At 50.1% G+C, this 19577-nt stretch overlaps 1 protein-coding gene across 4 annotated transcripts in view; it reads left to right on the forward strand.

The window, feature by feature from the left end:
• The first annotated feature begins 9453 nt into the window (after window positions 1-9453).
• MOCS1 (molybdenum cofactor synthesis 1) overlaps window positions 9454-19577 on the forward strand; it is a 38908-nt gene continuing 28784 nt past the window's right edge. Inside the window, exons 1-2 of one of the 4 annotated variants that reach the window (XM_066359494.1) lie at window positions 9454-9965; window positions 18703-18829. In XM_066359494.1, coding sequence (XP_066215591.1) covers window positions 9762-9965; window positions 18703-18829 — 331 coding nt within the window. In that variant the 5' untranslated portion in view covers window positions 9454-9761. Of the gene's footprint in view, window positions 9966-10526; window positions 10552-18702; window positions 18830-19577 lie in introns of those variants that run through there. The other 3 variants (XM_066359493.1, XM_066359496.1, XM_066359495.1) reach the window with 3 other exon arrangements.

Genomic DNA, 19577 nt, shown 5'->3' on the forward strand with positions numbered 1-19577 from the left:
GTCCACAATCCTTTATCTGTAACTCCAGATTTCAAACTGCTTCTGAAAATGGAGAGGTTTCCCATACTTCATTTGTCAGCAAAACGTGACCTATTGACATGAACTATTTATAACCACTATTATTGGGCAGATAAAATATATTATGCTCACTTTGTTAAAAATGGCGCTGCCCACGTGGAAGCCTGTCTCCCAGGTGATTGCTTGGGATGGGTGTAATTATGTTAATATATGTTGGGGGAGGGCTTTCGCGCCAAAAGGTTTTAAAAGGAAGAGAGATCACGTTCCGGAGAAGAGTGATTACATTCTAGGACAGTGGTTCTCAACCTTTCTAATGCCGTGACCCCGCAATACAGTTCCTCATGTTGCGGTGACCCCAAACCAAAAAATAATTTTGGTGGCTACTTCATAACTGTAATTTTGCCACAGTTATGATTCGGAATGTAAATACCTGATATGCATTATGTATTTTCCGATGGCTTTAGGCGACCCCGCTGGAGTCGCGACCCACAGGTTGAGAACCACTGTTCTAGGAGGAGCCCATGCTGTAGGAGAGCAGAGAATGGCCACGTGGAGGAGAGGAGAAGCAGCCAAGATGGCGGAATGCTGAAGGAGAAGCCAGTTTGTGCAGAGAGAAGGAGATGTGGAATAGAGGTGAATAAGTCTAGTGAGCTAGAAAATTTGATCCTAGGAAACTTGGATAAGTCAATAGCTTTGTGAGCACTGAATGAGTGGGTTTTGGAGCCCAGTGTGTGTTTTTACTTGCCCACTGGGTGCAAGCTAGGATTAAAGGTAATGGCCCACCAATTCTTGGCTCCGTTGTTTCATTACCGTCTGTCCAAATCTAATGCAAACCTGCATGGACCAGGCGGCTGTGATGGTGGCCGTGGCTACTGGCTTTACAACTATCTATCCCACTTAGTGTGAATATGTTGATGTTTTGTTGCAGAAAAATGGATTATGGAAGGCTTCCCTTGGCACTGTGTTATGTAATGTATTCAAATACTTTTACATACGCACACAATGTATAGAATATATATAGCACATGGCTTTTCAACATGCCAAAACATTTCTAAATTCCAAAATCTATTTGGTTCCTGTGCCTTTAGATAAGAGATTTTAGACTTGTGTTCTCATTCACACTTCCATAATATTCTTTAGAGATGTTTTTCATTTATAATTAATAGACTTTCTTTACCTAAAATTTGACTTTGTTATAAAATATAAAGTTCTTTTAAGTCAAAATCAGTTGGGGTTTTTCAGTATCTGCCTGCTCCTTTTGAATAGTATGTAAGACTGTGAAAGATAATAGATTGTAGCAGTGTTTTTCAACCACTGGTCCACGGACTGGTCCACCAGAAATTTCGTGCTGGTCCATGAAAGAGTTAACCACCCTGACGTTGTATGAAGACCATAAACCCAGTAACCTTAGTCGAATTCACTTATGCTCAGGATGATTTCTACCTTAGTAGTCCCTGAAATAATTCTATTTTCCTGGGTCCTCAAGTGCAAAAAGGTTGAAAACCACGAGACTATAGTACAGAATTACAGCAGGAAAGAACCAGAGGTCTAAAAGGGATACTCAAAGATAATTTATGAAAAAGGGGTAGTGTCAGGGTCAAGAATAGTGCTTAAGAGAATGGATTCCAGAGCCAGACATTTTGGGTTCAAATCCCAGTTTCACCCTTTACTAGCTATATGTTCTTAGCCTCTTGGTGCTTAAGTTTATTTATTTATTTTTTTTTCATTTTTCTGAAGCTGGAAACAGGGAGAGACAGTCAGACAGACTCCCGCATGCGCCCGACCGGGATCCACCCAGCACACCCACCAGGGGGGCGATGCTCTGCCCATCCTGGGCGTCGCCATGTTGCCACCAGAGCCACTCTAGCGCCTGAGGCAGAGGCCACAGAGCCATCCCCAGCGCCGGGGCCATCTTTGCTCCAATGGAGCCTTGGCTGCGGGAGGGGAAGAGAGAGACAGAGAGGAAAGCGCGGCGGAGGGGTGGAGAAGCAAATGGGCACTTCTCCTGTGTGCCCTGGCCGGGAATCAAACCCGGGTCCTCCGCACGCTAGGCCGATGCTCTACCGCTGAGCCAACCGGCCAGGGCTAAGTTTATATTTTAATACTACAGCAAAATGCTATTTAATTGGCTTTTCACAACCACTATCGTGTGAAGTAAATAAAATAGGCAAGTGTCCCTTTGTCAAATGCGGAAACCAGGCAAGTTAAGGTATTTGCCCAAGGGTAGGGAGTGAACTTGTGGCAAGTGAGGACTGGCAGTCAGATCTCCCCGCTGCCAAGTTAGGGCTCTCTCCAGTTCCTTCTCTGCCTTATTTAAAGAGGCTTGCCCCTCCCTCGCCGCAGGAGGGGAACTTGTCACCTGGTGTTCTTGGCCCAGCCAGTTCTCAAACAAGCGGGAAGAGCTTCTGGGGTGTTTCCAGAAATGTCAACCTTTGGTATTCCCTGTTTCCTGCCTCCACCCCATAAGTACCCCAACGTGATTTCACAAACAGCGATGTTTTGCCATGGAGGAATCAGGGCTGAGTAGTGGCTTTGACTGTTTTAGGAGGATTAGATGCTATTTTCCATTTAAAAGAAGAATCAAGAGTGAGTCGTTTCCTTTTTCTGAATGCACGGGTGTTAACAAGCTGAACTGCAACTCTGCAGTTAGGAATAGCATCAAGCCACATCTGGTGTCATCTCTTGCCTCCCTAGGCCCGGTGGGAAGGAAAGCAGAGTAGAGGGGTGGATATCCACACCACTCACTTGTCCCACCCCCTGCTCCCGTCCCAGGGCTCTTCCTGGATGGAAAGCCAATGCCAATGGCAGCCTGAGGGCCAGGGAGTCCCGGGGGTCCACCTCTTAGAGCACAGAGCAGGGCAAAGGCAGGTGGAACAGGACCCCAGGTCAGGGCGGGGCACGTGGAGAATAATCATCCCGGAGCTGCACCAGTACAGATAGCAAAAGGCATCTCTTTCCTGTGATGGGGATAGGTCATCGCTCTAAAGACATAGTAACTCACAGGAGAAATTCACACACCGTATTGATGTAACCGTGCAGACACTTTTTTTTTCACTTGTTTTGTTTTGTTTTGTTTTTGCTGAAGTGAGAAGAGGGGAGGCAGAGAGACAGACTTCCACATGCGCCTGACAGAAATTCACCTGGCAAGTCCACCAGGCAGGCGATGCTCTGCCCATCTGGGGCGTGGCTCTGTTGCAACTGGAGCCATTCTAGCTCCTGAGGCAGAGGCCATGGAGCCATCCTCAGTGCTCGGGCCAACTTTGCTCCAATGGAGCTTTGGCTGTGGGAGGGGAAGAAAGAGAGAGAAAGAAAGGAGAGGGGGAAGGGTGAAGAAACAGATACGGGCACTTCTCCTGTGTGCCCTGGCTGGGAATCAAACCCTGGACTTCTACATGCTGGGCTGCTGCTCTACCACTGAGCCAACCAGCCAGGATGACACTTTATTTCTTTAATGTGAACTTTTCTTCCCCCTTTTGATTCAGATAGGCCTCATCAAGCACCCTGACTCACCTGCCCCCTTCTCTCTAGCACTTCTACTCCCTAAATCATTAAGCCTTTGGGTCAGAAATAAAGCCTCCAGTCTATTGACCACAGAGACAGAGTTTTCAATTAAACTAACGATAGTATTTAGGCCTCAGTTGTGTTTCAACTCCAGACCCAGGAAAGCAGAACAAAGCAGACTAAGCAACACCGTGGCTGACTTCAGGACCAGATGTGATGATCAGCTACCCTCCACATTAGTACTGACCAGTCGGTATAGACCACTCACTGCCTTAACTCCTTTCCTCACCATGATTAATGCTTTTTTTCCGCTGTATGACCCATCTCATAGAAGCCATCGGAGAGCCAGGTCTCTGATCACTAGCTCACCTGTGACTCCTGGCAAGGGCACCATTTTCTCTACTAATAAACCCTCACTTTCTTGGCTGTAAACTCCTGTTTGCATTTGATTAGACTTTGAAGTGTGCAGGCACAGGGACCTCTTTAGTCCAGTAACATTCATTATTCAGTGCTGCGCCATAAGTTACTGCAAATGTGGTGGCTTCCAACAACATCCGTTATCTCCCAGTTTCTAAGGGTCAGGAGTCTGAGAGGGGCCAGCCAGGGGGCTCTGGCAGATCTGAATCCAGGATGGCTCACGCTCACGGCTGTTGGCTGGCAGCCTCACTTCCTCACTGGCTACAGGGAGGAGGTTTCAGCTCCTGGCCACCTGGGCCTCTCCAGGGCGCTGCACCCACCACAGCAACTGGCTTCTCCCAGAATGCAGATTCAAGAGAGAGCAAGGAGAAAGCCGCACTGTCTTTTACTAACTAACCTCAGAAGCCCGACAGCATCACTTTTACCACATTCCAGTTATTAGAATTCCTCAGTGTAGCCCACATTTAAGGAGAGGGAAACTAGACTCCACCTCTTGAAGTGAGGAGTACTTAATAATTCAAGACCTTACTTAAAGCCATCATATCCTTGGAAGGAGATTAGAAGGAAAAATGGTTCAGGGCGATTTCATAACAGAGATGAAGGGTGGGTCTGCCGAAGATCTGGGGAGATCTGGGAAGCGGGTTCTCGGGGCCCTCCCACGCCCTCCTCACCTCCCAGACCACCGTGGCTCTGGGGACCCCCTGGTAGTGTGGGCTGCTGGCACCCCTCCTTCTTGGCAAACCCTGTGCCTTCTTAATTGCCCCAATTCATTATGATACCTCCCCCATTTCCCTTTCTTTTCCTTGGCTACCTCTTGGTGGAAACCAGTTAACCTCGTTTGATGGGAATATTCCCGGTTTACAATAGACCCACAAACACCTGTGGCAGATCCCTAATTCTGATAAAGCCCGACCAGAGGCCCACCGGACCTGAAGAAGTCAGTCTCTACACTGTCCTTCTCGGGGGGAAAGGATGGCTTCCATGACTCTAGGAAGGCACTCCTAGTTCCCAAACAGTATCATAAAAACAGCAGGGCCCTCGCTCACACGTTTTATGATTTACTTATCCGAACAAAGCTGAAAGCCCATTCATGATTTCTAACCAATGAGAAACCTAAACCAGTGAAGACAGAGAGTGACTGAACGGTAGAGGTTAGACATGAAGCGTGGGGCTGGTCACCAGCACGGGGCTCCTGTGTGGGTCGTGGGCTTCTAGGGAGGACCCCCGACACCCTCATCCCACCCCTATCTCCTTAGCAAAACAGGTGGCCCGCTCCCAAAGCCCAGGGAAGTCGGGGAGTTTACCCTCCTTTCAATGGTTCGGGGAGAATGATGTAGACGCAGAGCAATTACCAAGCACTATTAGGGGCCCTGGCTGGTTGGCTAAGTGGCTAGAGCCTTGGCCCAGTGGATAGAGCTCTGGCCCGGTGTGCTGACATCCCGGGTTTAATTCTCAGTCCGGGTACATGTGAAAAGTGACCATCTACTTCCCTTCCCCTCCCTCTCCCCCTTCTTTCTCCCCTCTTGCAGCCAGTGGCTCAAGTGGTCCAAGTGTTGGCCTCAGGTGCTGAGGATAGCTTGGTTAGTCCAAGCATCAGCCCCAGATGGGGGTTGCCAGATGAATCCTGGTCAGAGGTGCATGCGGGAATCTGTCTCTCTATCTCCCCTTCTCTCACTTAAAACAAAACAAATAAAAAAGCACTATTAGGCTGCCTCTGAGTCTCCAGAAAGTGAGGAAGTAAATATTAAGGCAGCAATCCCTGACCTTTATGTCAGGAGCCCTTTATACTCTTAAAAAGTATCAAAGATTTCAAATAATTCTGCTTATGTGTGCTATATTTATTGTATAGCTATTTACTACACCAATTTATTTCAGTTATTTTTACCATATTAGAAATAAAATGGAAAAAATGTTTAAATATTTAACTCATTTTAAAATAAAGTAAAAAATATCTATTACATGTTAACATCATACTTACTAAAATAACTACTTACAAAAAAGTAGAAAAGTGACATAGTGATGTATTTTTGCAAATCCCTCTCATGTCAGGATTAGTCGAAGACGGCTGGAGTCGCATAGCTGCCTTTGCATCCAATCTGTTGTGAAATCACGGTTGGATAACCTGAGGAAAATTCCTCTGTACAGCTCCTCTGTAGGAGCGTGGGGGCGGGAAGGCAGATACTGTCTTAGAGTTATTATGAAAATAGGTGACCTGGGAAACCCACACTTTGGGAACCACTGAATTGAAGACGTATGACAAACTCTCACGCTCTTACTCTTGTTGATGGTAGACTCGAAACAAGAGATTTCTGGAATCGGCACATCATGGCTCTGGGAGTGTGGCTGACGTGTCCAGACATTTATGGCCACTGTGGCTGGCTTCAGTAGGCAAGAGGGGTGACAGGGACGAATAAAGGGAAGAGCTGGTCCAGAGAAATAAGAAAAGCCGGTGCCACACTAGAGCACAAGAGGGATTTTGTTCCTGTGTAAGATTCTTACTAATATCTGCTTCCTCTTTTTGTGGGAGGACTAAGTTTCACTTGCTTTTGAAAGGAAATGAGGCCACAGGACTTGCTGTGAGCTGGGTGACTTGTGACATCTCCAGGAGGAAGTGCTAGGAGCCAGTTTTCTATTTGGCATAGTCTTTCTGTCTTCATCATCCCCCGTGTTCCACGTGGATACTAACTGCCCATCGGCCTGGGGCTCAGGGCGAAGAGGACATTCATGGGGAACAGTCCCCAGCTAACTTTTTCTTTTTCTTTTTTTTTTTTTTTACAGGGACAGATAGAGAGTCAGAGAGAGGGACAGATAGGGACAGACAGACAGGAATGGAGAGAGAGGTGAAAAGCATCAATCATCAGTTTTTTGTTGCAACACCTTAGTTGTTCATTGATTACTCTCTCATATGTGCCTTGACCTCGGGCCTTCAGCAGACTGAGTAACCCCTTGCTCGAGCCAGTGACCTTGGGGCCGAGCTGGTGAGCTTTTTGCTCAAGCCAGATGAGCCCGTGCTCAAGCTGGCAACCTTGGGGTCTCACACCTGGGTCCTCCGCATCCCAGTTTAACGCTCTATCTGTGCCACCGCCTGGTCAGGCCCCAGCTAACTTTTGATGGACCTGTAGCACAAATGAAAAACAAACATGTCTGGTTTTCAGCCATTGAGATGTTGGGGTTGTTTGTTATAACAGCACAATCTACCTCACCCTGACTGATACAGTCAACTGACTGGGAAGGCAAGTAAAAGATACTAAATGCATCATTCAATGCACACTTATTGGAGCTTACTCTGCATCAAACACCACGCTAGGTGCTATGATTACAGATGGATGAGATTTGGAACTGCCTTCAAAGGGCTTATCTTATAAATAAATGAACTGTCACTTTGTTGGAAATGCCACTATTTTAACAAAGGTGATCTAGGGTACAATGGGAAGGAGAAGTCCTTAAATTCTGCATCAGTCATGGAACCAGCAAGAAGCAGACAGCATGCTTCTCTCAGATTTGAAGGGATGTGTTCATGAAGGGGGCCACTCTGAGGGGTGGGTGGAGTTACAGGGGTCAACAGGGATGTTGAGGCAGCCATGGCTATCTAAAGAGGAAATACAACGCCCCACAGCTAGAAGGGACGAGAGTTAGAAATGGTTTTACTGGTCGTGGTAAGAGCTGAACTTATTGCAGAGGGGCTGTGTGACACCAGCCATAGTTCTAGAAGGGCAGAGTCATTGACAGAACCACAGCAAAACAGGGAGGGAGCAGGAGGAGTGAGTACTCTGACTGCTCTCCTTCTGCTCTCTGAGCTCCTGGCTGTGCCTCCTACTGGCTGTGCCTCCTACCGGCCAGATCTATCTGGAAACCCGAGACAGGGATGCCTGGGTTCTCCAGGTGGTCTCTAAATACAGGGACAAGTATCCCTGCTCAAAGAAGGCAGGAGGAGAAGTAAGACAGAAGAGAAGGAGGCCATGGGATAGAAGTAGTCACCCAAAGTGAACTCATTTTCCTCCACCACGCATTTGCCTCCCCCACCCCGGTAGCCACTTTACTTTTATCTGTGTCCGTGAGTCTCAGTTTTATATCCCACTTATGTGTGAAATCATATAGTTCTTAGCTTTTTCTGATTTACTTATTTCACTCAGTATAATGTTCTCAGAGTTCATCCATGTTGTCATAAATGGCAATATAGCATCATTTCTTATGGCTGAGTAGTATTCTATTGTATAGATGTACCACATCTTTATCCAATCCTCTGAAAGGGTCATTTTGGTTGTTTCTATGCCTTGGCCACCATGAATAATGCTGCAATGAACACAGGCATGTATGTGTCTTTGTGTACCAATGTTTTCGAGTTTATTGGATAGATATCTAGTAAAGGGATTGCTGGGTCATAAAATTATATTCTTAATTTTTTGAGGAATCTCCATACTGCCTTCCATAATAGCTGTACTAGTTTACGTTTTCACCAACAGTGAATGAGGATTCTTTTATTTCCACAGCTAACAGCCAATCTAACAGGTGTGAGGTGGTATCTCACTGTGGTTTTTATTTGCATTTCTCTAATAGCTAGTAAAGGTGAATAGCTTTTCACATGTTTATTTGTTGCTTGTTCATGGGAGAAGTGTCTGTCTATTCAGGACCTCTCCCCATTTTTTAAATTGGATTGTTTGCTTCTTTGTTGCTGAGTTTTCTGAGTTCTTTATATATTTGGAATATTAACCCATTATCAGAGCTGTTGTTTGTGAATATCATCTCCCATTTAGTTGGCTCCCTTTTTGTTTTTATTGTCAGGTTTTGGAGTTTTTTTTTGCTGTGCAGAAGCTTTTTGGTTTGCTATAGTCCAGTTCATTTATTTTTGCCTTTTCTTCCCTTACCACTGGGGTCAAATCATAAAATGTTCTCTATGGCCAAGGTTCATAAGTTTAGTACCTATGTTTTCTTCTATGTAATTTATTGTTTTAGGTCTTATATTTAGGTTAGATCCATTTTGGATTAATTTTGGTACATAGTAATAAGGTATAATCAAGTTACATTAATTTGAATGTGGCTTTCCAATATTCCCTGCACCATTTATTAGAGGCTTCCTTTTATCCATTGTATGTTTTGGGCTTTTTTGTCAAAGATTATTTATCCATATGTATCTGGTGTTATTTCTGGGTTCTCAAGTCTGTCCCATTGGTCTGTATGTCTGTTTTTCTGTCAATACCATGCTGTTTTGATTATCGTGGTTCTATAGTATAATTTGAAGCAGGTAATGTGTTACCTCCAACCACATATTTTTTTCCCCTCAGGATTGCTTTGTCTATTCTGGGTCTTTTATGGTTCCATATAGATCTGGTAAATTTTTTTGTTCTATTTCTTTAAAAAATGACATTGGGATTTTGGGTTGATTCTTGTATGTGCCCTGACCAGGTTGCTAAATCTGCAGCCTCAGCTTGTGGTGATGACGCTCTAACAAACTAAGCTACCCAGGAAGGGCCAATAAGTTACTTTTTTTTTTTTTTTTTTTGGTACCTCTTAGATTTTGTGCCAATAGCAATGCCTTTATTCACCTGGCCGTAGTCCTACTCTGCCCACAGCAGAGTACAACCTGAACACCGGACCAGAGCAGCCAGAGAAGCCTGCAGGAAAACACCTGAGATCTCCACTACAGTTTGAACTTGGGTCTTCCCAAGCCCTAGGAACGCCTTACCCGGCCTAAGACTGGAGCAGAAGGCGTGGACTACAACTCCCAGAAGGCTGCGCGGTGATGGGCCCTCGCCTATTGGCTGTGCGGCTCAGGAACTCTCGACGATTGGCTGCATGGGACCCTCCCCTGTCCCGCCCCTGCCGCGATGACCCAGGGTGTGGAGTCCGGGGCTAGAGTGCTCCGAAACCGGCTACTCCAGAGAGTCTCGCCCAGGCCAACAGGCTTCATGGCGGCACAGCCTGTGTCCCGGATGCTGCGGCAGGTCCTGAGGTCCAGTGTCCGGAGCTGCAGCTCGGGAGCTCCGGTGACGCAGCCCGACCCGGTGGAGCCCTCCCGATCTGCCAGGGAGGTGAGCCCGCGCGCATCTGCACCTTCCGCGCGCGGGGGTGGCCTGCCCAGCGGCCCCTTCTGCGGAGAAATGTACCGCGGTCCGTCCGAGGCTGCCGCTCCTGGGCAGGACCCCTAGTCACTTCATTGGGGGGTGGGGAGCGGAGTGGAATGAGGTTCTCTGATAGACTGCCCCGTCTCTCCCCGTACTTCAGCCAGGGTGGGGGAGGGGGCTCGCTCCTCGGGTCTCACTTATAAACTTCCCTGCTCACCCAGCCGTGCCACCCCCGGGTCCGAGCAGGCGGGTGGACTTTGGGTCCTATGAGATGTTATTAAGACCCCTTCTAACCCGCACCACACACTCAATCTCTTCCTTAAACATTTTCCTTCCTGTCCCCCCAGTGGAGGTTGTTTGTGTATGACCAGGTGTTCTTGTGACACCCTGCTGTCAAGTCTGACACTAAAAATGTCACCTTGGTGCTGCCGATAGTCAGTTGTCACTTCTGTGGCCGCAGGGCTCCGACTGACTTTCTGTTTCAGTTTTATTTCCCTTAGGAGGGGTCAGCCTTATTTTAGAGCCGCAGCGAGCAGGACCTGGGTCCTTCCAGGTGAGGGATTTCCCTGATCTCTCCAGGGCTGGGGTGACCCCCTCAGTCCTAGACAGCACCCCTCAGAGGGATTCATATCGTAACAACTTTTAAGTTGCTTGTGCTTCTGTGCATGTGGTCAGAGAAGAAGTTTGCGGTGAAACCTTCTTTCTAGACCCGCCTGGTCGTTCTCTTCCCATCTCTCAGCACAGGTTTCATGTCCTGAGATTTATCAGATCATACGCCCCTCCCGGGCCCCCACCACTGCCCAGTGAGGGGGAGCCTAACTTGAGCTCCCCTCTGGGATCCTCAGATAAGCAGGCCCAGTTTCTGGGAAGTGGAGAAGTTATTCCGTGTCCTTGACCTGTGAACCCCATCGAGGGGAAAGCAGGAAAGCAAAGATTGATGAGAGATCTTCAAACAGTTCTTCGAAAGAAAAGGATTTCTTCTTCTTCTTGGACCTAATTCATTTTGTACCTTTCACAAGAGGACCTGTGCTAAGTGTTTTAGTCCTCACAGTAAATCGTAGAGTCTGTAAATCTAAAAAGTAGTCTGTGTTTCAGGTGTGCGGGCTTATCGAAGTCAACAACCCTGGAGTCACAGGACAGGAAGGGGCAGGAACTCACAGTCTAGTCCAGTGGTGGTCAACCTGGTCCCTACCGCCCACTAGTGGCTTTCATGGTGGGCGGTAGCGGAGCAACCAAAGTATAAATAAAAAGATAGATTTAACTACAGTAAGTTGTTTTATAAAAGATTTATTCTGCCAAACAGCGAAAATCTGACATAAAGTACTTGGTAAGTAATTATTATTATATGCTTTAACTTGCTGTAACTCTGCTTTATAAGTTTTATAAAGTAAAGTTACTTCCCTACTTTATAAATCACCATTACTGTGTAACTGGTGGGGGGTTAGAAAATGTTACTACTAACAGAGATACAAAAGTGGGCAGTAGGTATAAAAAGGTGGACTACCCCTGGTCTAGTACCTGTGGGGAAAACAGGGAAGGAGCTGCCCCTGACCCTCTTCCTTGCATTGTGAGGGAGCTACAAAGAGCAGGGACGAGCAGGGCCTCTGGAACAGATGGCTGGCTGGATTGGACCCCAGCCCGACCACTTGTGGGTGTGTGAGCTTCACCTCTCGTGCCTGTCTTCTCCTTTGTGAAGTGGCAATAATAGTGTCTACTCTATCAGGCGGTCACAGGGACTAAAGGAGTTAATGATTATTCACACATACTTAGAACAGAGCCTGGCCCGTTGTAAGTGCTGTGTTAAATATATATTTGTTGTATTATGGTTAATACAACAACTGGGCCATGCCGTGTTCCATTAGTCCTTCCCACCTGGACATTCAAGATAGTCATCCTGTCAACCATTTGACCACAGCCCTCCCATCTTGGATGTCCCCCACCTGGGTTATCCTCAGCAGACGGGTTCTTCCTGAGCGCTGGGTGCTCCCTGCGTTTCTTGCTTTTTCCTCATGGTGCCTAACATGGTGATCTGCAGGCAGTGGAGTCAGCAGGTATTTCTGGCTGTTTGAAACCCAACTAGTGTGGGGGCGCGAATAATAGGCAGAGCACAGGGAGGCTGTCAGCCTTGCTCTGCCTCCAGTGTCACCTGGCTCCTGGGGCTGTCACTTCCTCGCTCTTCAGGTCTGTAAGACCGGAGGGTGGAACCAGCCCATCCTTCCGTGGTGCGGGGGCAGGCACAGACTGTCTTTAAGAGACTTGGAGGTGAGACAAGTCTGGGGCTATATATGTCCATGTTCAGCCCACCCCCAGAGCTTGCCAGTTGGAGAGAGCAGAGGTGGGGGCGCCCGGGACCCCTGTGCCCCCTTCCCTTCCTGCAGGGTACCTTTTCGCACACCCTAGGCAGGGCCCTGACCTCTGGTTTGGGGTGGGGGTGCTTGGGGAGACAGAGGGGAGAGACTGGGTAGGTAGCATTTCATGTGTCGGGGTGTGGATGTGCGAGGGGCGTGCGCGTGGCGTGGGAGCTGGCCGTGAGGACGGTGGAGAGGAGGCCTTGGGTTTGGACCCAGCACAGGTTGAGCAGCCTCCACGCGTGGGAAGGGGCAGTGGTGGTACGTGGCTAAGCAGGGAAGTGGGAAGGGGCGACACGGCTGCCTGCCGTTGTGACTGGGGTGGCCCCAGTCCAGAAGCACAGCACCCCTCTTTCTCCCTCGGGGGCTCATGCAGGCTTTGTTGGGGCACCGGAGGACTGGCCTCGGGGCCGGGGTCTGCTGCCTTGGAGCAGGGGAGAGAGGGCCCCTGCAAAGCCGAGTGACCGCTGTGCAGAGGGCTGAGAAGGAAGGATGCTGGAGAGGGGTGGTGGAGGAAGGAAGTGGGTGGAGGAGAAGGTAGGAGGGGACAGCAGGGCCTGCCTGGGGCAGGGACACGGGGAGGGAGAGAAGATGAGCAGAGCAGGGTGTTATCTTGACTCCCAGCCTGCCCAGCTCTAATTTAAAAGCTTTGCTTAGGTAAAGTGTGACCCTCCTTGCCAGGGGCCACGATGTGAAGACGGCACCCTTAGGCAGGCGGGGCTGAGGGAGAAGAGGGAGCTAGGCCTGGGCTGTGCGCTTGGCTAAGTCCTGGCACAAAGCGGAGCGTAATTTTGAGGCACCCATGGTCTACATCATTGCAAATAGCAGGTCAATCAGGGCCACTCATATTTGAGTTTGGTGCGTGCTTTTTCTCTTGAATGACCCTCTACTCTGTGTACGTTCTAGAGCTATTTCGGGGCCGATTTTCCCCACTGAAATCAAATGCCCAAGGCTGACAGCGACGGGAGGCACTTAGCTCCCTGGTGCCGCCCTTACCCACCCCGCTGCACCCCAGTCGGCACCGGGCAGGAAGACAGGAGATAACAGGTAGTATGTGGTAGGCCGCTCAGCGCCTGGTTGTTAGCACTAGTATCAGTGCCTGGGAGCGGCTCAGCCCCGCCGTCCGGCTTTGAGTGGTGCGACAGCAGGTCGGAAACCCTGGCGGTGGCCCCTGTGCCATTAAGTAGGGTTGGGAGGCCAGGGCCTTGCAGGACTGGGGAAGCTCACGGAAGTGGGAACACGAGTCAGCACGCACAGCTGGTGCTCCTCAGGAATACTTGTTTGGTGACTGAATATATGTAAGTAGGACTTAATTTAAGAAAATGGCAGGAATCACATATTTTATACCTACTCTATGCCAGGAACACCTCCCATTGAGTTGGATAGAATTATTAGCCCTACTTTATGGACGAGGAAACAAAGGCTTAAAGAACTTAGCTGGACAGCTAGTTAGTAACAGAGCCAAACTTGTAATTCAGGTTTGCCTACTTCCAAAGCCTGTGCTCAGAATTACAACACTTACTCCTGGAGAAAAATAGCATCTTAACGGCCCTGGCCAGTTAGCTCAATTGGTGAAGAGCGTCATCCCGAAACGGCAAGGTTGCAGGTTTGCTCTCCAATCAGGGCGTGTGTGTGTGTGTGTGCATGTGTGTGCGTGTGCGTGTATGCACAGCAACCAAGAATGAGCGAATGAGTGGAACAACAGCTTCCCTTCCCCCGCCCCTCTATCTTCTATCCTCTCTGTCTCTCTAAAAATCAGTCAGTCAATAAAAAAATGAAGCCCTGGCCAGATGGGAGCATCGTCCCGAAGCGCCCGGGCACATGCAGGAACAGCTCAATGATCCTGTCTTCTTTCCCTGCTGCTCAAAAAAAAGGGCACCTTATCCTGGCTGAGCTGGTGGTTCTCAGCCCCACTGCAGAGTGGAAAGCTGAACAATTCAAACAAACAAAAACCCAGAGCTGGGCCCCCATCCCAGCTGAGTCAGAATCTTGGGTGGGGCTCTATCATCAATACTTAGAAGCTTTTCAGATGACCTGGATGTGCAAGCATTACTGAGAACCACTGTCCGAGGCTGGGCTAAGCCATTTTCAGTCGAGTCCGCCCGGAGGTGAGTGATGACCCCAGTGGAACTGGGCTTTTGCGCACACCGCCTTTCTCTTTGGATGAGGCACCTGCCCAGTTGTTCATTGACATGGTTTGCCACTTGCTACCAACGTACTATGTAGACACAGGGATGCAGAGTCACACAAGAGGGCTTCCCGCACAGGGGAAACGGCCTGGAGCTGGCTGGGGCCCTGGGGACATGAGCAGCTAAGGCCAATCTACCTCTGATATGTCCCGCCCTTCCTGGGTGAGAGGCCTCGCCGTCCACCCTGCCTGGTTGCAGATCCCTCTGCGTCCTGGGCTCCTTTGACTGGTACTGATATTTTTTTTCTCTAGGGGATTTAAGGGAAAGGAAAAAACTGGAAGAACAAAAGTAGGACAGGCAGTGTTGGAAGAGAAAAGTGGCCGGGATGAGGCTTGTTAATATCTAAGGCGGGGGTGGGAGGGAGAGAGAGAGAGAGAGAGAGAGAGAGAGAGAGAGAATGAATAGGAGGCTGGGTCAGGTCCTGGCAGTACAGAGTCTGAATGAGAGATAAGCTCACCCCAGTGAAATCCAGCCCGCTCCTCCTCCCCTGGCCGAACAGAGGACCTATTCCATTCTGGATTGCTCCATGACACTGCATGCTCCCTGATTTATGCTGAGTCATACTCCTTGGGCCTCTCCCTTGCTTCCAATTCCTGGGTGTATTTTGGCTCCTCCCTCATCCAGCCACCTCCCCTGGTTGTTAAGATGAGAGTCAGGCAGGGGGGCATCTTGGCTAGTGAGGCCGTGGGGCCTGGGGTGACTAACCGAGTAAGAACTGCAAATAACTGTTGATGGAGAAGCAGGTGCAACTCTGCCGTGAATCTGGATTCCCAGGTATCTGACCTCCTGGACTCTGGTGGCCAAGGGGACTCTTGGCTCTGGAGTGTCCCCTGCCCCAGCCCCCAAGGCTGCCAGTGGCCAGGCAGCGGGCTGGGGAGGGAGGGAGGGGAGGAGGGAGAGAGGGAGGCACTGTTACGCTTACAGCAGACTAGTTCAGAGAAGTGATGCTGCTTCCTTGTCACGAGGAGCAGGTTTCTCAGGGGACATGGGACGCTGGTCTCCATGTGGGCAGGGTGAGGTCAGTTTGACAGAAGCACCCACACGCACGCTGTCATGTCCCCTCTGTCTCCTGAGGCAAGCGGGGGCCCTGGACGCTGGCTGCATGTTACAATCACCTTGGGAGGTTGACATCACCAGCGCTCAGAGATCAGATTCACTTGATCTCCAGAGGAATTTTTATTCTTTTTTTAAACCTTTTTAAAATCATGTTTTAAAAATTCTTTTCAAAATCCTTTTTCTTGTTTTCTTTTTTGTCTTCTTTGAGGAATATTTTTCTTAAGCTCCCCAAATGGTTCTAACGTACAGCCAGGGCTGAGGAGGCCACTGGAGTGAATGTTACCCCCTCTGGGGTGCAGGTGCACAGAGACCCTGGGCCTCAGGAGGGCCTCAGGCTGTCTTAGGTGACAAGATAGCATCATCCCTAGGTGTTCCCCTCCCAGCCTGGTGGCTCCTCCCAGCCTCGTGGCTCCTCCCATCCCCTCCCCTTCCTGAGCCCAGTATTCTCTTTATTTTACACCTGAGAAAGCAAACCTTGAGGAATTAGGGCATTTTCCCCAAATGTAAGGTCACACTTGGCCCAGGAACCAGGGATTCTTGCCCCCAGTCCAGAGCCCTGCCCATAGACCTCATGGGCAACTCCCAACGTCATGATTTCTTTGTTTTAAAGCAGGGGTCCCCAAACTTTTTACACCGGGGGCCAGTTCACTGTCCCTCAGACCATTGGAGGGCCGCCACATACAGTGCTCCTCTCACTGACCACCAATGAAAGAGGTGCCCCTTCTGGAAGTGCGGCAGGGGGCCAGATAAATGGCCTCAGGGGGCTGCATGTGGCCCGCGGGCCGTAGTTTGGGGATGCCTGTTTTAAAGATTCTGAAGAAATGACTTCTGGCCTGGTATTCGGTCTGTCCCATGGGTCTTCTCAGACACACCCGGTGCAGTTAGAGGAAGGAACTTAGGACTTGGAATCAGAAGACCTGAACTTGGGCTCCTAGTTCTTCTTTTATTTAGACAGAGAGAGAGACAGGGAGAGATAGACCGGAGGGAGAGAGATGAGAAGCACCAACTCCTAGTCGCAGCATTTCAGTTGTTTATTGATTGCTTCTTTATGTGCCTTGACCTCGTGGGCTCCACCCAAGCCAGTGACTTCTTGCTCAAGCCAGCGACCTTGGGCTCAAGCCAGCGACCATGGGGTCGTGTCAATGATCCCACACTCAAGCTGGCGACTCTGCACACAAACTGATGAGCCCACGCTCAATCCGGCAACCCCAGGTTTCGAACCTAGGACCTCAGTGTCCCTGGTCAACACTTTATCCACTACGCCACTGCTAGTCAAATAAGTTTGTAAATATGATATATATGTTTGCTCGTTTATAGTTTGCATTGGGTGTGGGAGACAGGCTGTAAACTGGCAAGGTCCTTATAGCCTAAGGCTTAGTTTTAAGACTAAGACTTTCCCACCCTTTTAATACTAAGATCTTTTCAACATCCTTCTAATACCAAGATCTTCTCAAAACTAAGCTTTTCCCCAAACCCTTGACTGTTGCTTGATGTGGGGTGGTGCACTCTTATGAGGAATCCCATTTATGCCTCAGATAAGTGGCTTTGTATCAGAGACTTCCTTATTTGTATATTGGCTTAAAGACATTAAGTTTCTACACTATAAAATGAAGCAGACAGTGCACTCTCTCTCACGAGGTTCCTGCCATCAGCATTGCAGAGGAGAGGCAGCCAGGATGGCGGAGTGCTGAAGGAGAAACCAGTTAGTAAAGAGTTTGTGCAGAGAGAAGGAGATGGGGAACAGAGGTGAATAAGGCTGGTGGGGCCTTTGATTCTAGGAGACTCAGATAAGTCAGTGGCTTTGGGAGCCCTGAATGGAAAGGGAAGTGTTTTCCCACTGTGTGTATTTTCTTGCCCGCTGGGTGTGAGTTAAGATTAAAGGTAATGGCCCACCAGTTCTTGGCTCTGTTGTTTCATTACCGTCTGTCCGAATCAAATGCGAACCTGCACAGGCCAGGTGGCTGTGATGGTGGCCACGGCTACTGGTTCTACAGCCACCATGGATTGACTGACTCCTAGTTCTGATGAGGGTGTTCTTGGACCCCATCCAAGCCTTAGTTATAAAAAAAACCTTTATGGGGTAGGTGTGGAAATTTTACAGAACATTGGGGAGATTTTAAGATGCTTTGCAAATGTTCCTTCTTAGAGCAACTATCTCATTGGCATCTGTCTTGACCCGGGGTTTTGCTCTCAAGGTGGGAGGCCTGACTAGACCAGACTTTGGAAAAGCTGAGGTTGGACGTCTGCTTTCTCTCCCCAGCAGGCGTTGGGGCCTTGTGGGGAACCTCCAGCAACACCCCCCCTTTGGCCTCAGACAGTGGGTGCATAATGCTTCCTCTGGCCATGGATGGAAGACAGAGACTGGGGTGGTCTCTGCGTGGTCCTTCCGGCCCCTCCAGCCTGCCTTTGGGGGCGGGGCCCCCGGGGCTTCTGCAGGTCTCCAGGGTTGTACTATCCTAGCCCAAAGGCCTTCTGTGGGAGGGAGCCACTCCTTGGGCATACTCCTCCCAGCTGCTCCCGGTGCGGTGCTCGGCTTGTTGGCTCCTGCGGGGCAGTACGGATGCCCCGGGGAGGGAGCCCAGTCTACAGGGAGGTGGTGAAGGGGGAGCCCAGCGTTAGTGATTGCTCTGAGCTCGCTCTGTGTCGTTGGAAGGGGAAGGCATGAGAGGCCGTGGTTGGAGAGGTGGCTAACCCGAGTCCCAGGCAGAGCAGCTATGGTGCCTGCGTCCGCTCCGTTTCCTGCTCCCTCCTTCCTCTTTCCTGGACCCGCTTGCCAGCTGGCCTGGCTGCCAAGTGCCAAGTGGCACGTTCTCTCCCAGTGACCGACCTGTCCAAGAGGCACTGGAGGCGTTCGTTCCTGGACAGGCTTCCTTTGAGGGAGGGGGTGGGCATGCCCTGCGGAGGTCCCGCTCCGCCTTCAGGCCAGTCTGTGGGTGAGGGAACCCCCGCGCCCCCAGGACTGCGGACCCCACGGCAACGGAAAGGCCCGAGGTGCAGCCGCCCAGTGTCAGAGAGGGGTGGTCAGTGGAAAGTGGTGATGTCCTCAAGGGGGGCTTTCCCCAGGGGTCTCTTGCCCCACGCCTCCAGTGTCCCCCACATCTGTCCCTGCAGGAAATGTCCTGGTGGAGGCGGTTCCTGAGGGAGCACTCAGCCCCCTTCTCGGCCTTCCTCACCGACGGCTTTGGTCGCCGTCACAGCTACCTGCGGATCTCGCTCACCGAGAAGTGCAACCTCCGATGTGAGTCTCCTTCCTGGGCCCTGTCCGGGCTCCTGTTCCTCTGCTGACGTCTCCCCACGCCGGAGTCCTTCTCTCTCACTCTTCAGAGTTCTTTCCCCCGGCCTGTCTCCCTGCAGTGCCTAAAGTTCAGGGTGCTCCGGGGTGGCCATGCCAGGCATTATAAACACGTATGGTCTGCAGCAGTGGTCATGGCCAGCACTGCCCCCTGGGGGACGCCCCAGTCTCAGGACGGAGGTTGTCTGGGCCAACAAGATACACAGAGTCCTTGTTTCATAATGCCCTGGGGCATGTCCACTGCTGTGTGCCTTCCAAAGTGTGTTGGCCCCACCCTCCCTCCTTCCTTTTCCTTTTCCCTCCCTTTCCTTCCCCTCCCTTTCCTTCCCCTCCCCTCCCTTCCCCCCTCCGCTCCCCTCCTCTCCCCTCCCTTCCCTTCCCCCCACCCCTCCCCTCCCCTCCCTTTCCTTCCCCTCCCCTCCCTTTCCCTCTCCTCCCCTCCCCTCCCCTCCCTTTCCCTCTCCTCCCCTCCCCTCCTCTCCTTCTCTCCCTCCCTCCTTCCCTCCTTCCTCTAAAACTCACAATAAGAAACGAGTTTACTTTGTGGCCCAATAAATATATGTGTCTATAGTAAATGTTTAACCAAACCATACTTACTCCATGCGGTACTGAGACTTTGATATTCTTACCTGTATTCTATTCAGTCTCAAATGACCAATTCCCGACCCTTCACTAATTTGGCTAAATGACCTTC

This window comes from Saccopteryx leptura, chromosome 1, assembly GCF_036850995.1.
Source record: "Saccopteryx leptura isolate mSacLep1 chromosome 1, mSacLep1_pri_phased_curated, whole genome shotgun sequence".
Lineage (NCBI taxonomy): Eukaryota > Metazoa > Chordata > Mammalia > Chiroptera > Emballonuridae > Saccopteryx > Saccopteryx leptura.